The 22269-nt window shown below is 36.7% G+C and overlaps 1 protein-coding gene across 1 annotated transcript in view; it reads right to left on the bottom strand.

The window, feature by feature from the left end:
- Positions 1-1512, bottom strand: part of MYOZ2 (myozenin 2) — a 41032-nt gene extending 39520 nt beyond the window's left edge. The window contains exons 1-2 of the mRNA XM_077752778.1: positions 1387-1512; positions 737-825 (exon numbers count right to left, since the gene is read on the bottom strand). Coding sequence (XP_077608904.1) covers positions 737-812 — 76 coding nt within the window. The 5' untranslated portion in view covers positions 813-825; positions 1387-1512. The remainder of the gene's footprint in view (positions 1-736; positions 826-1386) is intronic.
- Positions 1513-22269: the final 20757 nt, after the last annotated feature.

Raw genomic sequence — 22269 nt, 5'->3', positions numbered from 1 at the left:
ATTGATACTATCCTTTGCTCATAAAGTTGGATTTCCTTTATAACAATCAAAATGCAATGTGTAAAGAATTGCTTTTCAGAGTTATTTGCTAGAACTTAAGGAAAAGGAGAGTAGAATATCATTCTTGTATCTAATTTATATTAAATTTTTGGATCATATACTTTGAGACTATCTTAATGTCATATTTTCTTAGAAATTATAAATAAAAGTATATTTCTACAGAAAATATCTTAGTAAACCAGTTAATAAATATCAAGACTGGTTTCAGGGTTAATGAAATTCACAACATGGATTCCAACTTTAAAAGCTTTCATACAAAAAGGATGATAGAATATACTTTGAATGTTTTATGTAATATAAGGTAAAAGAAATCAAGATATGCCATGTGGGCTGGGCCATGAAGACGTTTGAGACCCAGCCAAAAAAAAAGGAATTGAGAGTTACATTAATTTATAATGTGAAATATGAAAGGCAAGCCAAACAGAATGTACATCAGCTGTCAGATTGCTTCATTCCTTTAGAGCAGTTGTTCATCTGAAAATAGCTTTCAAATGAGAAAGGATGACTGCAAAAGGATTAGTTACCATAGGCTTTTCTACACTCCCTGGAGCTCCAGGTTTGTTATGATAGAATAGCAAGGATTTAAAGGAAGTAAACTATAGAATATTAAATAACATCAGGAAGGATCTAGGTTAATGGTGAGCTATATTAATGCTAAAAAAGTTTTTATTGATACCATTTCCATGGATTTCCTTCATGATGGCTGATGCTTGCTGTTTTCTCTGCTTCACCATGGTATTATGTGAAAGCATGGTTTTTTGTTCCCTATAGAAAATAAAGGAACATTATTGAGACATTATGAAGAACTCATCTAGAGTGTTTTATAATCATCCTTTTGAAAGAAAGCATCTTTGTTCTTTATTAGGAATTTATCATCGCTTCCTACTGCGTGACTTTAATATGCATTCTCTGTCTAGTGACAGAGCATGTTATTCATTGACAGGCAAAGTCACACTGAACAGAGGATAATACTCAGAGTTTCAGGCCCAGTCTTATCTGTACACTTGTACAATGGTCACCAGGCAATGAGAAGCAATGAAAGAGCTGCCTCTTTCCCCCCTCCCTCTCTCTTTTCTATAGTTTATTTTAATCTGTCATTGTTTCCTTATTGGCCTTCACTTGCACCAGCATCACAGTACATCAATTCCAGCAAACTGTAAGAATGAAGAAAGGACGCTAGATTAAACCCGGACTCTTTGGTGGTGGCATTTTAATGTTGGCATCAACAACTGCCCTTTAAAGCAAAGAATGCCCATTTATGAGTCACAATTCTGAACCTCCTGGGACAACTGACTAATAAAACATTTTAGGAAACAATATACTCACCTTGCTTTTAGACTGTGCTTTTCAGCAGGGTTGAATCCCAATTTGTGGAGGAAAGAGTGGAGATGGAATATGGATGGCACTTGGGCCCGATGGTTTTTATCCCTGAGCCTGGGACGGCATGGTCCCTAGCTCTGACTCAAACTGGGGACTGAGCCTTTCTGAAGAGACTGGCATCCAGCTGACATCAACTGACTATATATAGCACCAAATACTTCAGCTACTCATATCTTCCTGGCGAAAGGGAGGAACAGAGAAAGATTAGGTTCTCTCCATTGTGTTTCTAGTTTATGAGATGGTTGAATGAACATACAGAAAGTTTTTATGGAGCACCTTCTCCTCGAGAAGATAGTAGCTGAAAGGGATTTTTAAAACTTTTTAACATATAGATCTCATGCTACATCTTAATTGAGGTGGCAAGAGACACATACATGAATTAGAACAGAATGATAGATCATTAACTATTAAAATAAAAGTCTGGAAAATAATATCTATGGAATTTCAAGAATAAAGAAATCAGTATGAAGTGGAGCCATGCCTTAATTAGGAATGAGAACATATGCTAGGTTCAACAAAATGGGTAATATTTGAATGGTGAGGCAGGGGAGCAATTTGAAGTGGTGTTAAAGGTTGAGCCATAAACCTATTTGAGTAAAAGCTTAGACTCATCACTGGGTCATGCTTTTTGAAGAGACCCTGTGAAGAAGAGTGCCTACAAAGTTGACTAATCTTTGCAAGGCCTGGAGTCAAAAAATCCTGTTTGGGAAAATGACAGGATAACAAATTTCAAAGGTAGAACTTTTTGGCCTCCTTGATGGTCTCTGAACACAGAAGAAGCATCTTCCCATTTCTGGGGTTTTGGTTTTACTATTTCCCACTTGCTGTAATCTGCTCTTCCACCATGCACATGGCTCACTCTGTCATGCAGTTGGGACTTTACTCAACTACTGATGCCTTACAAAGTTCTTTCTCAGTCACTGTGTCTAAAATATCATCCCATGGTGCCGCTCTCTGGTCCCTAATTCTGCTTCACGTTTCTTTATATTGTTGCATTAAGATTAAAGTCAAATGGAAGGGAAAGAAAAACCCCTAAAACAGAAATTTTAAGAAGATAGAAGTTTGTTTTTCCCAGACATAAACTTAGTCCAGAGGTAATCATCTAGGATTAGTGTGATTGACATAATCAACACGGGATCAATCGCCTTCTAACATTCTGCTCCATTATCCCCAAAATGCTGATCCCTTGGGCCTAAGTGGCTGCTCCAGCCCTAGCCAGCATGTTCATATTTCAGTCAGCAGAAAAAGAAAGAAGTGATGAAAAAGGCACACTGTCTCCTTTTCAGAACATGTCCTGATATTTCTCAGATCTCTTTTACTTATATCCATCTACCCAGAACTTAGTCAAATAGCCATATAGAGCTCAAGGGAAGTTGGGATATGTAGATTTTCTTCTGTGTGGCCATTTACCCAGCTAAAATTCAGAGGCTAACTTACTGACAAAGAAGATAAATGATTACTGGGTGACAGCTCTCAAATTTTGACACAAGATCATATCAACATTATTTTATCTATCTAGTGTCTCTTTTTCCTACCAAAAATACAAGGAACTCCATAAAGCCTTGGGCATCAAGAATTGTGTCTAGTGTGTGGTGGGCACTCAATATTCATTGAATGTATGAATAAATGAGTGGGTTGGGGATTAATTGTGGAATGCATTAAAGGTTTGGCATGATTTTGGAATTCCCTTCCTGTTATGCCTAACACTTGGAGAAAAAATAGAATTGTAATAAATGAACAGTCACTTGAATATAGGAAGATGGTGGCCACTTATGAGAGAAATTGTTTTCTATGAGATTGAAATAGTTTATATGTTTTGGTGACTGATTGTGAGATTGATGGTTCAAGGTAGTAGGTAATAGGTTTAAGCTAACTTACTGCAATTGCTTCTAAGTAAATGTTTGCATTGAAGATATTAGACACCAATGAGAAACCATTTTGCCAGAGCCAAGTGAATTTAAATTCTCTCCTAAGATTCTTCAGTTGCCCTTAATTTTCTGGCTTTGGGATTTATGGTAGTATGCTGTTAGTTAAGTCTCTTAAACTCTTAGCTTTCTTATCTATAAAATGGCGATTACAGTCTACCCCATCGTGTCATGGACATTATACATGTAATAATTTCAGAAACTTCTGATAATAAGAGTTTAATTAATGTTAATTTTTTTCTTTTACTATTATCATTCACAAAATATGAAAATATTAGAATAATCAATTGCATTATTCAGTAAAAAATAAAAATATATTCAGAAAGCTCCAGTTTTCCTATTTGGTCAGCTTCATACGCTTCCAACTTTCTGTTATGTTGTTCTACAGGTTAAACTGGTGTCCTCAGTAGATATTAATTGTTATGTTAACTTTGGTTTCCAAAATGAAAGGAGATATTTTAAATGATTTTTAAAGTTTTTAAGAATATAATAACTTACTTGTTTTTGTTTATTTTTCAATTATACTTTATATTGTTTTGCCTTATTTTTAAAGCTCATTTATACATATGCTTGATAGCTTTCTGGTTTCTGAGTTACTGTTTGTTCTGAAAAGAAGAAAGAATAAATCACTGGTATTGTAACTTTTAGGCAGTGTATGCTATCCATGTGCTTCTTGACAAGGCTAAATTTTAAAAAAGAACTGTAAGGGTTATTATAAAGCATTTTCAGATGTTCCATTCTGAAAGCCAATGAATTTCAATTTTAAATTGAGTCATAATTGATATGTTTCTAAGTCATCTGCACAGAGATCTGGCTCTAGATTAAACTTCCCTCAAATTTGTCATATTGTGATCTCCTTTTGTCCTCAGCTCCAACTTTTCCATCCCCAAGACCCAAGACTGTCCCCTTGCCACACACACACACCATGTACTAGAAAAGGATCTCTCCTACCCCTAGGATCTCAGTACTTACACTTGTTTTGTCTTGCTAATTATTCCTGTCTTTGATGCTTCTTCCTAACCCCAACATAACCAGAGTAGTCTTTAAGTTTCCCTCAAGGCCCGAAGTATTTTAGATTAATTGGGGCTAACAATGACAAATGAGTTCTTTTCTTGTAGGCAAAATAATGGGATCCTAATGGTAGAATCTTGTGCCTTGGGAGACTAGTGAGGAAGTTTTTGGCAGAACTTCTCAGTGCCCCTGTAATCAAACTAATTTCTTTGGCTTGGGCTGCCAGTTGTGTTTCCAACTCCTTTACCACTTGCTGAAAGAGAAAAAGAGATTAAATAAGGTGAATTTCACTGCCAATATACCACCTAACAAAAATTCACACCATGGAGACCCATGAAAGGCAATCTTATTTAGCCAGTTGCAGTAAACATGAGCCCTCGTGTTTACCAAGTGGTAAACAAGGTCTACATTGATCTTCCTCTGACTGAGCACTTGTTTTTTAGTTCTGTGTTTCTCCTTGTCCCATTTGTAGTCTATATTAGGTGACTGTGGGCAGTTAGAGATTAGGGCAGGATCCGGGGGTGCCCAGATGTGGGAACTGACTGTCTCCTAGATGGGCAGGCAACATATCCCATTATTGAGGTTCTGGATGGACGCGCACATAATCCAAAGAGGGCAGCTGCCAGGATAGTATTTAAATGATAAATGTGATAGGATGATCAGTTATTTACCAGCCTTCAGGACATCATATATGGTGCTAAGCCTCAGAGGAAAGAAAGGATAACAAATATACAAAAACTTACAGCTGGTAAGGCTCTCTGTGGGTGCATGTGTTTTGGTTAGTGTGAAAGGCCTACCCATTCCCCGTGATGGCTAACTGGCTTGCTGTATTCACAGTTTCTATTATCCTACCTCAAGAAAGGTCCAGCTTACAATCAATCTTATTACCCAGCCACAGCGAGGGCAGAAATAGTTGTCAGCAATTCTTGTACTGATCATCCTACTGGCCAAGGTGAGACGGTACAAGAAAAATAGATGAGTTTGCAATTGGTTTCACTTCAGTATAGGCCTGAGGGCATCTACAGTAGTAAGAGGAACTGTTACAGCCACCATTTAGTAAATGTTTGCTAGGCATTGCTCCTGTTTTACAGATGAGGAAATGGACATTCTGAGAGATTAAGTAAAATCCCCCAAGCAACATCATGTTTGTAACTTATAGAGATGGGATTAAAAATTTGTTCTGTCTGATCCACAGGCTTTTGTATTTTCACTATACTGTGCAGAAATCTCTATCTTCCTAATCTCAACTATCTCTGTGTTGATATCTTCGTAACAAAAGTAAAGAAGCAGAATTGAGAATTGTCAAATTAATTACTTCAATGTGCTCTTTATTGAGTCCCTTTAGAATGTAGCATCCCAACACTAGGTTTATTTTGGCTGGGGTATTTTTTACTTGTAACATTTATGGCTCTTTACCAACTCATGTTTTTCTCATTTGCAAACTTGTAGAGTTCCTCATGGTGTCTGTTCTCTGGGTACTTTCCTTTCCTTCAGCTGTGCAAATACTAAGGTTATTAAAATGCTGAACATAAACAAATGGAAACATGTGCCATTTGCTGTGTAGACCTCTCCTTCCTTTCCTGGCCAGTGTACCACACACACAAACACACTTACTACCTTCAGGGCCAAAAATAAGAATCAAATCCACCTCCATCAAAATAACCCATTTATAGGCAAACCAGTGTTTTACCTGTCTTCCTCTGAAAATTTATTTCTTTTGCTTAAGCATTTCCATTTAGGCTCTTAAATTAAGCCTTAAGGTAAACTGAGGTGAAAAGGAGAGTTAAACAGAACCCGATGACCAGCTTGTCAAGGACAGCTAATGTAATAGGGTTGGGAACTTGGAAAGAAAAAAAGTTTCATATACAGGAATATTAAGAAACAAGTTGCCAAAGCAAACCCGCAAATCATTTTTTTCCCTTTGCTTGCATAATCCCAGCATTTATCCAGAACTTTGTCACATTTCCTTTCATGATTCTAGCCAGCCTGTATTTTTCCTACAGTCTATGGAAGCATTTTCTTTGACAATTCTCTCACCTGCAAGAAAATTTACTCCTGCTTTTATATACAAATTTAGCATGACCTAATTAAATACAAGTTCATTAAAGAAAACATGAAGGTTTTTAAAGAATGTATAGTCAACAAATGTAGTGACAGAACCTGGATTTCACAGCCATGTATCACATGCTAGAGTTATCACCAGCATCGACTATAAAATGAGGACAATCATGGCCTGTGTTATAAAGCTCTTCCAAGCCATGGTGCTTATCACAATGCCTGGCTCATATTAAGTGTGTAGTAAATGTTAGCTATTATTATTATGGTTATTATTTATTATTGCTATCATTATCATCATAATTAAAAGGTTTTGTAAATTTTTAATGTTTATTTTTGAGAGAGAGAGAGAGAGAGTGGGTGTGAACAGGGGAGGGCAGAGAGATAGGGAGACACAGAATTTGAAGCAAGCTCCAGGCTCTGTGCTGACAGTTCAGATGTGCAGCTTGAACTCACGAACCACACAATCATGACCTGAGCCGAAGTCGGCGTGCTTAACCAACTGAGCCACCCGGCCCCCTCAAAAGTTTAACAGTAGCATAAACATGTGAAAGGATGACAAGCAAAATATGTGAAGTCACCTTAAATAACAATAGCTTAATCCTCATTTGCCAACAAGACACAGAGAAGTTAAATCACATGCTGAAGTTAACACAGATAGAAAAAATGGAATGGTGCCTTAACTGAGAAAGATAGATATGACTTGAGCGGTGGTATTAATACACATAAATAAAGCATGTGTGAATCAGAAGAGGAATTGCTAAGAAATAAAGCATCCAGAAATGAACAGAGAAGGTTCTGGTGTACTTGATAAGTGTACATCCCATGTGAGAGTAATTTATCAATGTATCAGAACCTAATGCTATTAATAAAATCTGAATTGTATAAATACCTCTCCATATTCTGAATCTGCTCATCATCCAAATGTCCAGTAATCTGTTGGTTTCCCATGTAGTTTGCCTAAATCCAAACCCACCTACTACTTTTCTCATTAAACTATGACACTTTAAGAGTAAAAAAAATCAGTGCCTAGTATATGTTTATTGAATGAATAAGCGAATAAAAAGATGAATAAGAAAAAGTTAAAGGAATTGGAAAAGAACCAGGAAAGCAAAGTTCAAAAGAGAATTTCCAGTCACTGTCAAGTTCTGCAGAGAGATCACAGGGAATGACATATGAGAAAAGGTCATTGGATTTGGCAAGAAGTAGGTCTTTGGCAGAATAGAGACATCTTTCTAATGTGGTAGTCACAGAACCCAAATAGAACAGATTTAAGGCAATAATGAGTGGATAAGAAGAGTAAGCTGCAAATGGAAACTGTATTTGAAAGGACTGATCATGAACCGAAAGGGAGAGAGAGATAAGTTGCTAAAGGAAAGCAAGTTGCATGTGTGTGTGAGTGCACATGCATGCATGCTTTGGAAGAAGAAACTTGAACATATTTGGAGATCAAAGAGAAACAAATACTCATCTGTAAAGCAGTAAAAATTCTGATAATTTGAGAATTGGAGTGGTTCACATCATGGTAGAGGTAAGTCTATGATGGTTGATCATTGGGAAAGAGATACTGGTAGGAGGAAAGAAGTTTGTGACATACGAGGTTTAAGAGGAAATGTGCAGGGGAGCCTGGGTGGCTCAGTCATTAAGCGTCTAACTTTTGATCACAGCTCAGGTCCTGATCTCAGGGTCGTGAGTCTGTTGGGCTCTGTGCTGGGCATGAAGCCTACTTTAAAAGAGAGAGAGAGAGAGAGAGAGAGAAAGAGAGAAAAAGAGAAAGAAAGAAAGAAAAAAGAAAGAAAGAAAGAAAGAAAGAAAGAAAGAAAGAAAATGAGGAGTGGGGTTTGGTATCAGAGCCAGGTGGTGTCATCAGGAGAGTTCCCAGAATGCCATCACCAGGGTAAATTTACAACAAACTGGATTCTGAGCAGGTCCAGACATGCCAGCTTCCCAGTTTCATTAGTCTTAGTAAGACTGTGTCCCATCAGTTTACGAAATTACATTTAAGACAGTCATAAGTGACCTCCTAGCTGGCTGATCCTGACCGGCCTTCCCACCTGTATTTCCAAACTGCAACTAGAACCCCAATTTTGGTGTCCTACAAATGGTGTGACATTAACAGATCCCAAACTGGGTTCATCATCTTTCCTCTCATATGAACTCCTCATCCTGAATTCCCAATATAGACATATCGGGAATGTAGACACCTACTACCTATGCTGCAGACAAAGCCAGGAATCATCATAGAACCCTCTTTTTTCCTTTCCCCCTTACAATCCAACCAAGCACTTAATTCACTTTTAGGCTGGAGAATGGAAGTCTCCCTCAACCCCAACCCTCTCATTGGAAGGAAGAGAGGAGATAATAACCTGAGTGCTGTCTCTCAAGACACAAATCTGGCCAGGTTGGGTGCTGACTATAGTCATGGTGTGTTGATAAACTGTACAACCAGGAGTTGCTCCATGTTTTGCTCTCTATTCCAAGCACGCAGCAACAGTTGTAAGGCAACTGTAGTCCCAGGCTCCTTGATCTTCTCTCCCATTTTTCATTTCATATGGTTGACAAGACTACATTAAAGTTACGTTTGGGCTTGAGGTTGATGGGCTCTTAGGTCTCTGCCCACCTTCATTGTTTTGGAACCCAAAATTTTGCTCACAATAGGTTCTTCCCTCTACCTGATGAGCTCTCTTTCTTGGTGAGTTTCCACTGATTTTTCTATAGCCTCTGCCTAACAAATAGTTTCACCCCCTTGTAACCTTTTCTGACCTTCCCAAGTGGAGTTTGTGCTTGCTCTTGGGTTACGTGCTCTTCTGGGTTTGTATTGTATTGTGTTTAAATGTGCAATACATCTATTATGTATTCAATCTCTTTGTTCTAACAAGACTCTAGTGTTTTACTCCCTAGTAGATTAAGTCACTTTATAATCCCAGTGCTTAAGATGGCGATGATATATGATAGTCATGTGACAAATATTGGTTGGATAACATCATGTAATGCGTGGCATGTAGCAGGAATGTAAGGAATATTAGTTTCTTTCACCACTGATAGCTTAACTGCCCACTCTTCATTTTTATCTCCTGATTCCATGATATGCAGTGATAGGTCAAGAAGTGATGTTGGTGAGAACTTTAGCTCCTTTATTTCATATCATTGCTCTTGAAGCTGAAAGAGTGTGCATGCCATGCAAACAAGACCTCAGTACAACTCAAATAAACATGAATATCTTCAGTCAAAAACGCATCTTCAATATTAGCTCTTTCTTTTAAAAAATTTTTTTTTAATGTTTATTTATTTTTGAGACAGAGAGAGACAGAGCATGAGCAGTGTAGGGCAGAGAGAGAGGGAGACACAGAATCTGAAGTAGGGTCCATGCTCTGAGCTGTCAGTACAGAGCCCGATGTGGGTTCTGTGAAATCTCACAAACTGTGAAATCATGACCTGAGCTGAAGTCAGAAGTTTAACCGATTGAGCCACCCAGGTGCCCCATTAACTCTTTCTTAATAGGCTTTTCTTCTTCTTTTTTTATTGAAGTATTAGTTGACACATAATATTACACCATTTTCAGGTGTTCAGCAGTTATTTGACGACTGTGTACATTATGCTGTGTTCACCACAGGGTACTGCCACCTGTTACCATATACTACTACTATAATATGAAAAGCTTTGTTTCTTGATTCCAGAAAACCATATACTCCAGGTTTTCCTCCTGTTCCTTCTTAGTTTCTTCGTTCAACAGATATTTATTGAGCAACTAGCATGTTCTAGGCACTGAGTACTAAATAAAATTTTAAAAATTCCCATCTTCATGGAGTTTTACATTCTAGTGAAAGAGATAGGCATGCGGCAAGATAAACAAGTAAAATATACCATATTCTAGATAATTATAAGTACCAAGAAAAACAATAGAGAAAGCAGGCAGCATTGTTGGGAGGAGGGATTATGATTTCAGAATGACCAAAAAAGTCCTCATTGAAAAGGTGACATTCAAATAAAGATCTAAAGGAAAGGGAGGAGGAAGTCGTATGCATATATAGGAGCAGAATATTCCAGGCAGAAGGAGCAAGTAAAAGTTCTCAAGGCATTAACACGCCTGGAATATCTGAGAAAAGTGAAGAGGCTAGGGTGACAAGGGCAAAGTAAGGGAGAAAGAAGTCGGGAGATTGGTCAGCAGTAGATTGGTCTTCTATTTCCACATGTCTATCACTTAAGTGTCTTCTCAAAAGGTAGCTAGACCCTTTTAAAAATTAAAATCATGTGGGGATGAGCACTGAGTGTTATGTGGAAACTAATTTGACAATAAACTATTTGTAAAAAAATAAAAAAATTAAAATCAAACTTAACTGCTTTGCTCAAAATGCTCTAATGGCTTTGTGTCTTAGAGTAAAATCCAGTCCTAAGAATAGTCTAAAAATCTCCTCCACATTCTTACCATCTGATAACTCTCTTACCACATCTTCTCTTCTGTCTCTTGCTTTTCCTGCTCTAGAGCTCTATGCTTTTTTGCTTTGCTGAAACATTCCTGGCTATTCCTTCTGCTAGGAACACTTTCTTCCAGATATCTGTGTGACTCTCACCCAAACCGCTTAGGTCTTTAATGCCACCTTCTCAGTGAAGCATTCTTTGTCTACCCTGTTTTAAAAGAATGCAACATCTCCCTCCAGAATTCTGCAACCTCCTTTATTTAATTTTCTCCATAATACTAATCACTGTCCTCCATATTAATGTAAATGCCATGAAGGCACAAACTATTATCTGGTTTTTTTCTTTGCTGGATTTCTAACACCAAGCATTGTATCTGACATATTGTTGGCACTTAATACATTGTAATAAATGGATAGATGGAATGATGAATGAATGCAATAAACATACAATCTAAGCAAAAAATCTACTTGCTATGCAAAGGTTGTTTCAAACTAGTCCCCTATACACTCTTCCCTAAAAATTCCCTCTAGGTTCCTCCTGAGTGAAATGCTGAAACAACCATAGATGGTACAGTAGAAAGTACATGTGGTTGGGGCTCATGAGTCATACTGAGAGCTTCTTTAGGTCATACCTATGGTAGGCATTTATAAAATGAGCAAAATGTGGTTTCTACTTTTGAGGATTTCATAGTCCAATTGAGGAGAAAGTTGTATACTATGTGACTTGCATAAAAAGAAAAATTTTAATGTAAATACTCACAACTTTCCCTTTGGATGGCAATACCCAAAGAATTTTTTGAGCCTAAGGCAGCAGGGAGCAACAGATTTGAAACTTCTTGAATTATGTTAAAGAGGAAGAGGAATGTTTTAAGAAAATCTTTCTTCAGCAGAAGAAAGATCGTGGAGGAAGTGAAGCAATTGGATAGTGATAGTAAGATGGATGGAGTAGGCTCAAGCAATACGTATGGGATGAGGTTTTGGCAATGGGGTGCATGGAGGGAAATGAAAAGAAAGATTTTGGAATGGCTTCCATAAGAATTGGAGGAACCAAGTGGATAAAGAAAAGTTTTAGATATTTAGTCAAATAGGTAATAGTCAAAGGAACTATTCTTTCCTCTAGAATATTTCAGTTTTATGACCATTTTTCTTTGTAAGAACACCCAAATGACTTGGTTGTAAATGTACCCTCTAAGAAGCTAAATCAATTTGTCTAACATTGCTATTTGGTTTGGAAAATATCTTGTTTCAAAATGGTAATTTCAATTTAGCCTATTTGTTATACAGGAGCTCATTCTGACTACAAGTAGCAGAGAAGATCAGAGGCTGTTCTTGTTGTTATTATCATTATTATTAAACCATGCCATCAGCATAGAGGAGAGTATTTGTTAGGGGAACTATTGCATCTGGTACTTTTACAGTTGGAATATATGAATCTACATGTGTATAGGAAAATCCTTTTTATCTAAGAAGCACTGCATTTCTACTTTTATTAGCTACTCTCTTGAATACTTTCCTCTTTTTTCCTCTTTTGTTACTTTCCTTCTTTTGGGGGGGGCTAAAACTTTATGTTATGTCATTTTTACACCATAAAAAATTATAAAATTTCATTAATGTTAAATATCTTTTCCATTTCTCTCCCCGCCCCCCCCCCCATCTTTTTATGCAGGGACTCATTAACTGATTGATGAACTGGGCCAAACAAGGACTAGAAAGTCCCTTTTGTACCTTCCCTGTTAAGGGTTCTCTGAGTGGGATTTCTGTATCCCAAAAGTGGATTATCATTTGATCAATTGGTAGGTGACGATATGTTATGAAAAAATCTTCCCAATTCATTCTTATAATTTCCAAATTGAGCATTATCAAATAGAATTGACTAGAATGCTGGGACTCTGAGACTACTGCAGGAATAATCAGAGGATTCTAAGTGATCTCTATGTACAGGGCGATGCATAAAGAGAAGCATTGTCATTATCACAACCACTACCATCACCATTATAAGAACTATCACTTCTATACTCTTTATGTTATATCAGAGACTGTTCTAGGTGTTTTGTATAAATTAACTCATTTAATCCTCACAACATCCTAGATAAGTGCTGCTATTATCACCTCTCTTTTGCAGGTAAAGAAACAGAAACATAGAAGACTAAGTAACTTACCTTAGTTCAGAAGCTATGTTGCCAGGACTCAAACCCAGATTGTCTGGCTTCACAGTAGATCTCTTTACACTGTTTCTGATGGTAATGAGGCTCCAAACCATTGCAATTAATATCTCCCCATTAAATTAAAAATCTTGAATATCTTTTACTCCTAGTGAGATGTTTGTTGCCTTATGTATACTGGATGCTATAAAAACTTGATGCTTTAGGAATACAGCCATCAGTGACAGAGAGAGAGAGAGAGAGAGAGAGAGAGTCCTGAATAACCAATTTAGCTGATTCTGGGACAGATTCTGCTTCCTGTGCACAAAAAATTCACAAAATAGCCATGAATTGGAACCATTTTGGAAACCAAATAGCCAAATATAAAATCCATGGGTGTTATCTTTCCACTCCTCAGGACAAAAATCCTTTACATTATTCTATGCCAAACACCAGACACCTGGGTATACAAAGGTGAATAAAATACAATCTCTGTACTTTTTTCAAATCAAGGATACAGATTACATTCTATAAAGGAATAGAGATTAGTTATGTCATAATTACACTATGCTGTACTGTAATAAGAGCCATCATGAAGAAAGTAGAGGCACCACTAAGTTTAAATTTTAAAAAGCCCCCCCTTATAGAAGATGGGTTTCAAAAACATGCTTTTTGCTTTGGGATGATGCCACCCTAACCACCTAATTTTCAGCCCAAATTGCCCCCTCCAGCCTTATTCATACGGCACATTATCTGTGGGAACTCTGTCACTGTTGGAGTTTTTCCCACTAGTACTTGGTCTATTCATCTAGAGGGGAGGAGGAAGCTACAGGGAATAGTTAAGGGAGCACAGCTAAGAATTCCTCCTAAGCCTATAGGCATGAGATTTTGCCATACTTGCAAGCCAACACATTACCTTACCACAGTTTCATAGATACTAGCAGAAGATATGAGCTCCTGAGTCAGAGATAAAGGACTTTACTTAAGGCACAGCAGGCAGCATGATCTTCATGTTTGCATCAATTCTTCTTGTTTCCGGTCCCCTTGGGGCAACATGGATGGGCTCAGATGGACGCATACATACACATTGAGTTGCATTATAGGAGAGATACCCTGAGTTTAGGGAATCTGAATGTTTAAAAAAACTTTCATTTATTTATTTTGAGAGAGAGAGACAGAGAGAATGGGAGGGAGGGAGAGAATCTCAAGCAGGCTCCACACTCAGTGGTGAGCCCAACTGGGCCTCACTCTCATGACTGCAAAACCATGGCCAGAGCTGATATGAAAAGTTGGAGGCTTAACCGATGGAGCCACCAAGGTACCCCTGAATCTTCTTTAATTGGCAGTAAGTATGGCTGCTTTTTGGTCCAGAAGGAGACACCATATCTTCCAAGGCTATTCACTATACAAACATTCCTGATAAGTAAGTTCAGAACAAAAGGTTGTCAGTGTCTCTTATCTTTTAATTTTTAATATATTCTATTATTTTTAAACTTTCTGCTGTATATGCAGTATTTCCTCTTTTCATTCCTAATATTGTTGGTTTTTTACTTTACCTCTTTTCCTTTGAATCAACTTTGCTAGAGCTTTGTTAATTTTATTAGTCTTCTGAAGACCAGCATTTCATTTTATTTCTCTTCTATTACATATTTGTTTTTATTTCTATACATTTCCAAATCATTTTTCTCTTCCAGCTTTCTTTAGGTTTATTTATTATTTAATTCCAGTATTTAAACATTTCTTTTACACTCTTCTCTTTAACTCTTGAGTTACCAGAATTGTGTTTAAAACTTTGTAAACAGAGAGAATTATTTTTAGCTCTCATTTTATTTTTAATTTCTGTGTTCTTATGATAAGCTATCAGCTGCAACAAACAATTGCAAATTTCTAAGGGCTTACCACAGTACAAGTTTATTTCTTGTTCATTCAAAGTCCATCCTGAATATTTCCATATATGACACAGAGAGTAAGCTTCCTCCCTTTTTTAAATTGCCAGCATTCTCAATGTGCAGCTCCATATGTTTTGGATAGAGAGGAAGCAAGAGTGTAGAATTGCACAGAATACTCTCTGCTCTGGCCTGAAAGCACATGCATCACTTCTACCCACATTCCATACAACAGAACTAAGTCTTCTAAATATAAAAGGATTTATAAAACTATTTATAACTCTATGCCCAGAAATGATAGGAAAATCAGAATTTCCACCACAATTTCTAATGTAATTACATTAGGGTTCAGAAAATGTGTTCTATTTTATACCAATTCTTTCCACTTATTGGATGCAGACTTCTATATACATCAATGAAATCCAACTTGTTAATTATATTGTTCAAATTATTTGCATCCTTATTGGTTTTTCTTTTTCTTATTACCTCCATTTTATTTTTTATTGAAATACACTTGACATAGAACACCATGTAGCTTTAAGGTGTACATGTTGATTTTCTACATTTATATGTTATAATATGATTGCCCAACTATAGTGATAGCATCTTTAACATGTCACATAATTATCATTTCTTTTTTGTGTAGGAATAATTAAGGCCTAGTCTCCTAGCAAGTTTGGCAATTATAATACAGTATTCTTGTCTATATTGAGTACACTATGCTTTACAGATCTCCAAGACTTATTTATCTCTGACTGCAACTTTGTTGGATTTCTTATCTACTCCAGGTATTAATAACTAAAAGATATGTGCAACATATTTCCCACAATCTTGGTGGATCTTTCAATTTCTCTAGGTAGCTCGTTTTATTTATATGTTAATTATCTTGAGGCTATGCTATTAAATAGTATAAATTATACATGTGATATTCTTTAGATTATATCCTGTTATTTTTATTTTTATAGTTTTCTTATCTATTGGCAGTATTTTTTCCTTTAAAGAATATTTTGTCTGATTCTAATTATGGCTATATTACTTTCTTTTGGTTAAATTTACCTGCTTGTCCTGAAACTCTGACTAGATATATTTTAGATTTCCTATGTCTTCCTTGTTGTCCCCAATTCTTTTTAAAAGCATTTCCCATCTTTTTAACTCTTTTGCTTTATTCTGTGTAATTTCTTCTTTTTCATAAGAATCTTCCATTTTATCAATTCTATCATTGTATCTATCTGCTGTTTAATCGCTACACTGAATATTTACTTTTAATTATTGTACTTATACTTCTCGATCTCTTTTCCCAAATCTACCTAATATCTTGCTTATTAGTCAGGTGGATTATCCCCTTCCCCCCTTCAAAACTTATTTAAACATATAAATTTATTTTCTAGTATATTCTCTGTGTTTATACATTTCCAGTATCCGAGTTTCTATGGTTTGTAATTTCTGTGACATTGCTTGTAGTAGCTTAGTTTCTCATTTGTTTTGTGATTTTTCTTTCTGGCAAACTTTTTTTCATATAAAACACAATCTTTTGGACTTTTCTAATTCATTCCTTCAACAAGGATCTGTGGGGTTTTTTTCCTGGCATATGCATGAGGACTTTATCGGCCTGGTAGTTTAAATGGGTTCAGAAATGAAAATTTTTAGCTTATGCTTTTTCATATCCTGTAAATTTTGATCCTAAGTCCACAGCTGAACCTTTCAGTGACTACAAATTCTCAGCAGAGATTTTGTCCATATTTAAATCTATTTTAGACAGTTTTCTCTGCTGCTTCACAGTAAAAGACAATTATTTCCTTTTTTTCTCTTGACTTTTTGAGAAAGAGAGCATGAGAGTAAGCACACACAGGCAAGTGAGGTAGAAGCAGAGAGAAAGAGAGAGAGAGAGAGAGAGAATTCCAAGCAGACTCCTCACTGCCAGTGCAGAGCCTGATGCAGGGCTAAGACTCACAAACCCAACTGTGAGATCATGACCATGGATGCTAAACCAACTGAACCACCCCAGCACTCCTATTTAATTATCTCTGGTGAATTATTTTCCTTTGTACATGGCTTTCCCTGAGCATTGCTTTTATGCTGGAGGGCCACTAATAGGATAATGCAAAGTTCTAGGTATCTAGTTCACTCTGCTCTGGGATAATGCAAAGTTCTAGGTATCCTGGATATATAAGTTCTCCCAGAGCACCCAAATGCTTCTCACTTACTTCCTTAGACTCATACTCCTGATTAATTCCTGGCCACCTCTTCCATATATTTATAAAGTGCTTTTAGCATTTTACCTCGCACTTTTTCAACGAATTAAGAAAATTCTAAATGAGTGTCTTTGTTTTTTTTTTTTTAAGTAGTGTTTAAATAGAGCAGAAAATAGTACAAATATTTGTGGGCAAGATCATCATTTTCCCAATCTATTATTGCCGATGCTGGGTGCCTCTGTGAAATGGTAGATCCCTTCAGAAGATTCCACCAATGATCAGAATTGGTGAATTCTTTTTCTTGAAGTAGGCTCCACACCCCCAGCATGGAGCCAATGTGGGGCTCAGACTCAAGACTCTGAGATCAAGACCTGAGCTGAGATCAAGACTTGAATGCTTAACTGACTGAGTCACCCAGGCACCCCCAGCATTGGAGAATTCTGAATGTCACATAGATTGGAACCACTGTTCTTACGAGGCATTTGAATACCCAGTGCTCATTTTCCCACTAACTTTGTTAACCTCTCTCGTGTCAAGCCATCCTTTGAGGCTTGATTCTTCTTATCTCTAAGACACATTATTTTATCCAGGATATCTTCTCAGGCAATATGGGTTACAGAGATTTTAGAAGATACTGTGAGCTCTTTGACACCCACCTACTGGCAGCAGGAGCTCCTTGCCAGTCCCCTTTATTATTTTTTTTTTTTTACAAATAGTTTATTGTCAAATTATTTTCCACATAACACTCAGTGCTCATCCCCAAAGTGCCCTCCTCCATGCCCATCCCCCCTCCCCCCCACATCCATCAGTCCTCAGTTTTTGTCAGCCCCCTTTAGTCTCTACTAGTCACATCTTTTTATCCCAGACTGCCCTACAAATACCATTTTCTGTGTGCACTCTGCTATGGAAAAGGTTAAGAAGGACGGTCTAGAAAATCTTCTAACAGTCTCTCTGTCTCTAAAATTCTTGATTCGAAAGTTAACTTTAGAAATGATTAACTATTAATGCACTTTTCTTCTCTGGGCACTTGCTCGGTTAATGAGCATATTGTATCCAAGAGAGAAGGGAGGGTGGGTTTTACAGAGTTACTTTGAACTAAAATCTTCAAAAGGAGTTGCGCATCTTTTTGAATGAAGAAAATCCCAAGAATTTTGGGCTAAGTGACTTGTTCAGAGCCANGTGGGTTTTACACAGAGTTATTTTGAACTGAAATCTTCAAAAGGAGTTGCACATCTTTTTGAATGAAGAAAATCCCAAGAATTTTGGGCTAAGTGGCTTGTTCAGAGCCAATAGTGCCTTTCTAGGATAACAGTTCTGATTTGAAGAAGCAAAGGTCCCTGATGGCGCCTTGGATATAAATCATATTTTTGTAAAACTAGTTTCATTGTGCTTCTTCACCTCCTCACTTGTTTTCCCATGAGTACAGTCTTATAGAGGCAGCTTAAATGATTTCATGTCCTTTCTTTTCTTTTTTTTAATTTTTGTTTATATTAAGTAGTTTAAGCTTTTATTTTACTTTATATTTTCAACCCCTCCGTTTCCCTGGTGTTTTGAACAGCTTGAAATAACAAAGGCTTATTTCACTTCCCAAAGACTCATACGTATAAAACCTATGAAAAACAAGGATTTGTTTTATTAATACCCGAAAGCATGGGTCCCAACATGCTCTACTTCTGGCTGCTTCCAGCATGATTATGAGTCATGTTGTAAGAAGAATGTTTAGCACTCAGCAACCCAGAGTTCAGTCTGACACAGAACTGAACCGCATTCAGTCTGGCATTGTTTACATTAAGACGTAGCATGTTTTTAAAACAACAGATTTCTTTTCTCTACTCCAAACCTACCAAATCTGAACTTCCACAAGTGAGGGTCAGAGAATGCAGTTTTACAAACTTTAGTTTTAGCTTTGGGGACTACTCTGGAAACAGCTGAAAGAGTAAATCACTTGGCTGAAAAATGGAGAGAAGGTTGAAAAGGACTTTGTAGAAGATATATTTGACCTTGAGGGATGTACCAAATATTTGCCTGATGAGGAAGACTGGGGCAAGATATTTTGGTTAGAGGAAAGGGCATGAGTCAAGAGTGAGACTCCACAACATATCTTTGAGAACTGTGGTCTAGTGTGACTAGAACAATGGCCAGTACAAGAGGTAAAAATAACTGAAGATGGGTCAGGAATGTAAAGTATATTAGGACTAAATTGTGAAAAGCCTTGAATGGTAAAGAATTGTATTTTATTTCATAGGCAATAAAAGTCATCAAAAGATTCATAAACATGACAATAATGTAGCAAGGTTTTTATTTTCTAATATAATCATGGTAGCAATATGGAGGATGAATTCAAGGGAAAAGAAATTGGAGACCAATTACAGATTATTAGAGTAGCTCAGAAAAATGATTATAAGGTAGTAGCCAAGGACATGGGGAAATGGAGCATAGATTTGGGATTATTCATTTACTCAGTAAATATTTGTTGACTATTTTATATGTGGTAGGCCTCGTGCCAGCTGCTAGAAAAAGAAAACAAGCCATGTTCTGAGACAAATAAAAAATATGTAGTGTGTGCGCATGTGTGCACATGCATGTGTATGAGTAGAAGAGTTACCTTTAAAGTAATGATATTTTCTTTGTGGAAGAAATATGAACAATTTTACTTTTTTTAGACATTATTGAATTTTCTAAGGTGCCTTCAATGAGACTATTACATTTAAAAAATTTTTTAATTTAAAAATGTGTATTGTTTTGCCTCCAAGAACAGTACTGAGAAGATAGACATGTGAGCAAACAACTATCTAGCTATAAGGTGATTGTTATATAGAGAGACAGTGAAAAATTACTGAAAGCATGTGAGCACTAGCATCTAAGCATGCTTTCAAGAGACAGAGAAGCTTCATGAAGGAGGCAGCATTTCAAGTGAAGCTTGTAGGATTTGTGGGAGTCCCAGGGAAGAGATGCTCCAGACAAGTGGAATAGCATTGGAAGATTAATCTGAGTGAATAGGCAGGTGTTAGATTCTGAAGAGTCTTGTATTTTTCATAAAAGTGTTCAGAATTTATCTTGCATTCCTTTATGAAAACACAAGCAGGAAAAAGACAAACAAATGTTCATGTCATGAATGCCATTATGGCAGCAGTACAAGAGTTAAGTTGAGGTAATGTGGACTGTGGAGTGTAATTAGAGGCAGGCAGGAAGATAGGTAAAGGGACACTTGTGATAGTTTAGGGGATTATTGACAGGCAGTAGTGATTTGATTGGTTGTGTAGTGTGTGTGTGTGTGCGTGTGTGTGTCTGTGTGTGTGATATGTGTTTGGTGGGCAGATGGTCAAAGAAGCAGAAAGAATTATGAGGTCTATCAAATTACCTTTTTTCCCTCAAGTGAGGGGATAATGGTATTATTCACCATAATAGGACATATATGATTAAGAAACTGGTGGGAAATTAGAGTAAGGTTAAGGTACATGTGGAATATCCAAATGGAAAATTTTAGTAGGCAGATGTATATATGAATATAGATAAGAATAAAGAGGTAAAAAAGTCTATAAGATTTGATGATTGCTTATATGCAGTTGGAGGGGATGGTTGTGAGATACTCAGTTAAGATAAAGAATAAGGGAAAGGTTAAAAAGGAATGAAATACTGAGTTTGACCTTGAACATGTTATAAATTATTGAGTGATTATTAAAATGTGAACTCTCATGATGCTTCCACTGCCTAGGCTCACATCTCAACTGTAGCACTTGCTGAGTGTATCCCCATGAACAAATTATTTAACCTCCATGAGGCTCAAGTTCCTCACCTGTATAATAGAATTAATATTAGTCTTAACCCATACAGTTATTGCAAGAATTAAATGAGAGTTTGTGGAAGGCACTAGAAGTAGTATCTGGAGCATAATTGTTAGTTGTTATTTGGAAAATTAAAGGATTTGGATCTTAAGTGGTGAAAAATGTAGCTATGGGAAACTCTTCTTGAATAAAGAAAACATTCTTTGTTGGGTAGTTGCGATAGAGAAGATAACCTTTGTATCTCTATTTAGGACCATGTATCAAAATGACGCATAACAACTAGAGTTTTTAGTAGAAAGGATAACTCATATTCAGTTTGCAGTTCAGAAATAGAAAATGATAAGGCAAAGAGCAAATTTGTGATTGTTTCTCAAGACAGGGTTCTGTTGTGTCCTTCATGACCATGAGACTCTCTTGCTCTTTTCCAGATATGGTAGATTATTTTGGATCTCCAGGCAGGCGTTTGAAGACATACTTCTCATTTAATGTCCTTTTTTTAAAAAAATTTTTTTTAATGTTTTATTTATTTTTGAGAGAGAGAGAGAGAGACAGCGTGAGCAGAGGAGGGTCAGAGAGAGAGGGAAACACAGAATCCAAAGACAGGCTCCAGGCTCTGAGCTGTCAGCACAGAGCCTGACGCAGGGCTCAAACCCACGAACCCTGAGATCATGACCTGAGCTGAAGTTGGACGCTTAACCAACTGATCCACCCACGTGCCCCTATGTCTTTCTGTTTTTTAAGAAAAACTGCAGTGAAATGAACAGCCAAGCTTTCAAGATTTTATTAATCTTGTCTTTTTACATGCAAGAGATAAATGGATTTTAAGAGAGACAGATAAATTTTTAAGTTTTTTTTTCTGAAAGAATACATGAATCGTATGGCCTGATTATTTAAATACCTACCTTTTGTAATGATACAATTGCCAGCTGACTCATATCTTTTCAGACTCTTATTCTTAGAAGAACTAATATTTCTGAGTTTATATTTTGTAAGAGTCATTGTTCTAGATACTTTGCATATTTTATTTAATTTAACATGCACAATGGCTTTGAGAGTGAGGTAGGTACTATTATGATATACCATTTTATAGATTTAAAAATTGAGAAATAGATTAAGCAATTTGCACTATTAAGCAGCAGTTTGGCTCAAAAGTTTATGAGCTTAATCCTGATGCTCTGGAGTATATTAGTTACTTTAAAACAATTGATGAAAAATTATGATAAAAGTTATAGATGTATTTTTTAAGGGTTATATAGTTTCAAAGAGTTTGAGGAGGCCCTGGGTGGCTTAGTAGGTTAAGTGTCTGACTCTTCATTTCGGCTCAGGTCATGATCTCATGGTAGTGAGATCGAGGCCCATCTTGGGTTGCGTCCTGGGTATGGAGTCTACTTAATATTCTCTTTCTCTTTTTAACCT

The sequence above is a fragment of the Crocuta crocuta genome, unplaced genomic scaffold (genome assembly GCF_008692635.1).
Source record: "Crocuta crocuta isolate KB4526 unplaced genomic scaffold, BGI_CrCroc_1.0 scaffold451, whole genome shotgun sequence".
In the NCBI taxonomy this organism is placed as follows: domain Eukaryota; kingdom Metazoa; phylum Chordata; class Mammalia; order Carnivora; family Hyaenidae; genus Crocuta; species Crocuta crocuta.
Note: the sequence above shows the minus strand (reverse complement) of the source record. Positions and strands in the feature narration are given on the sequence as shown.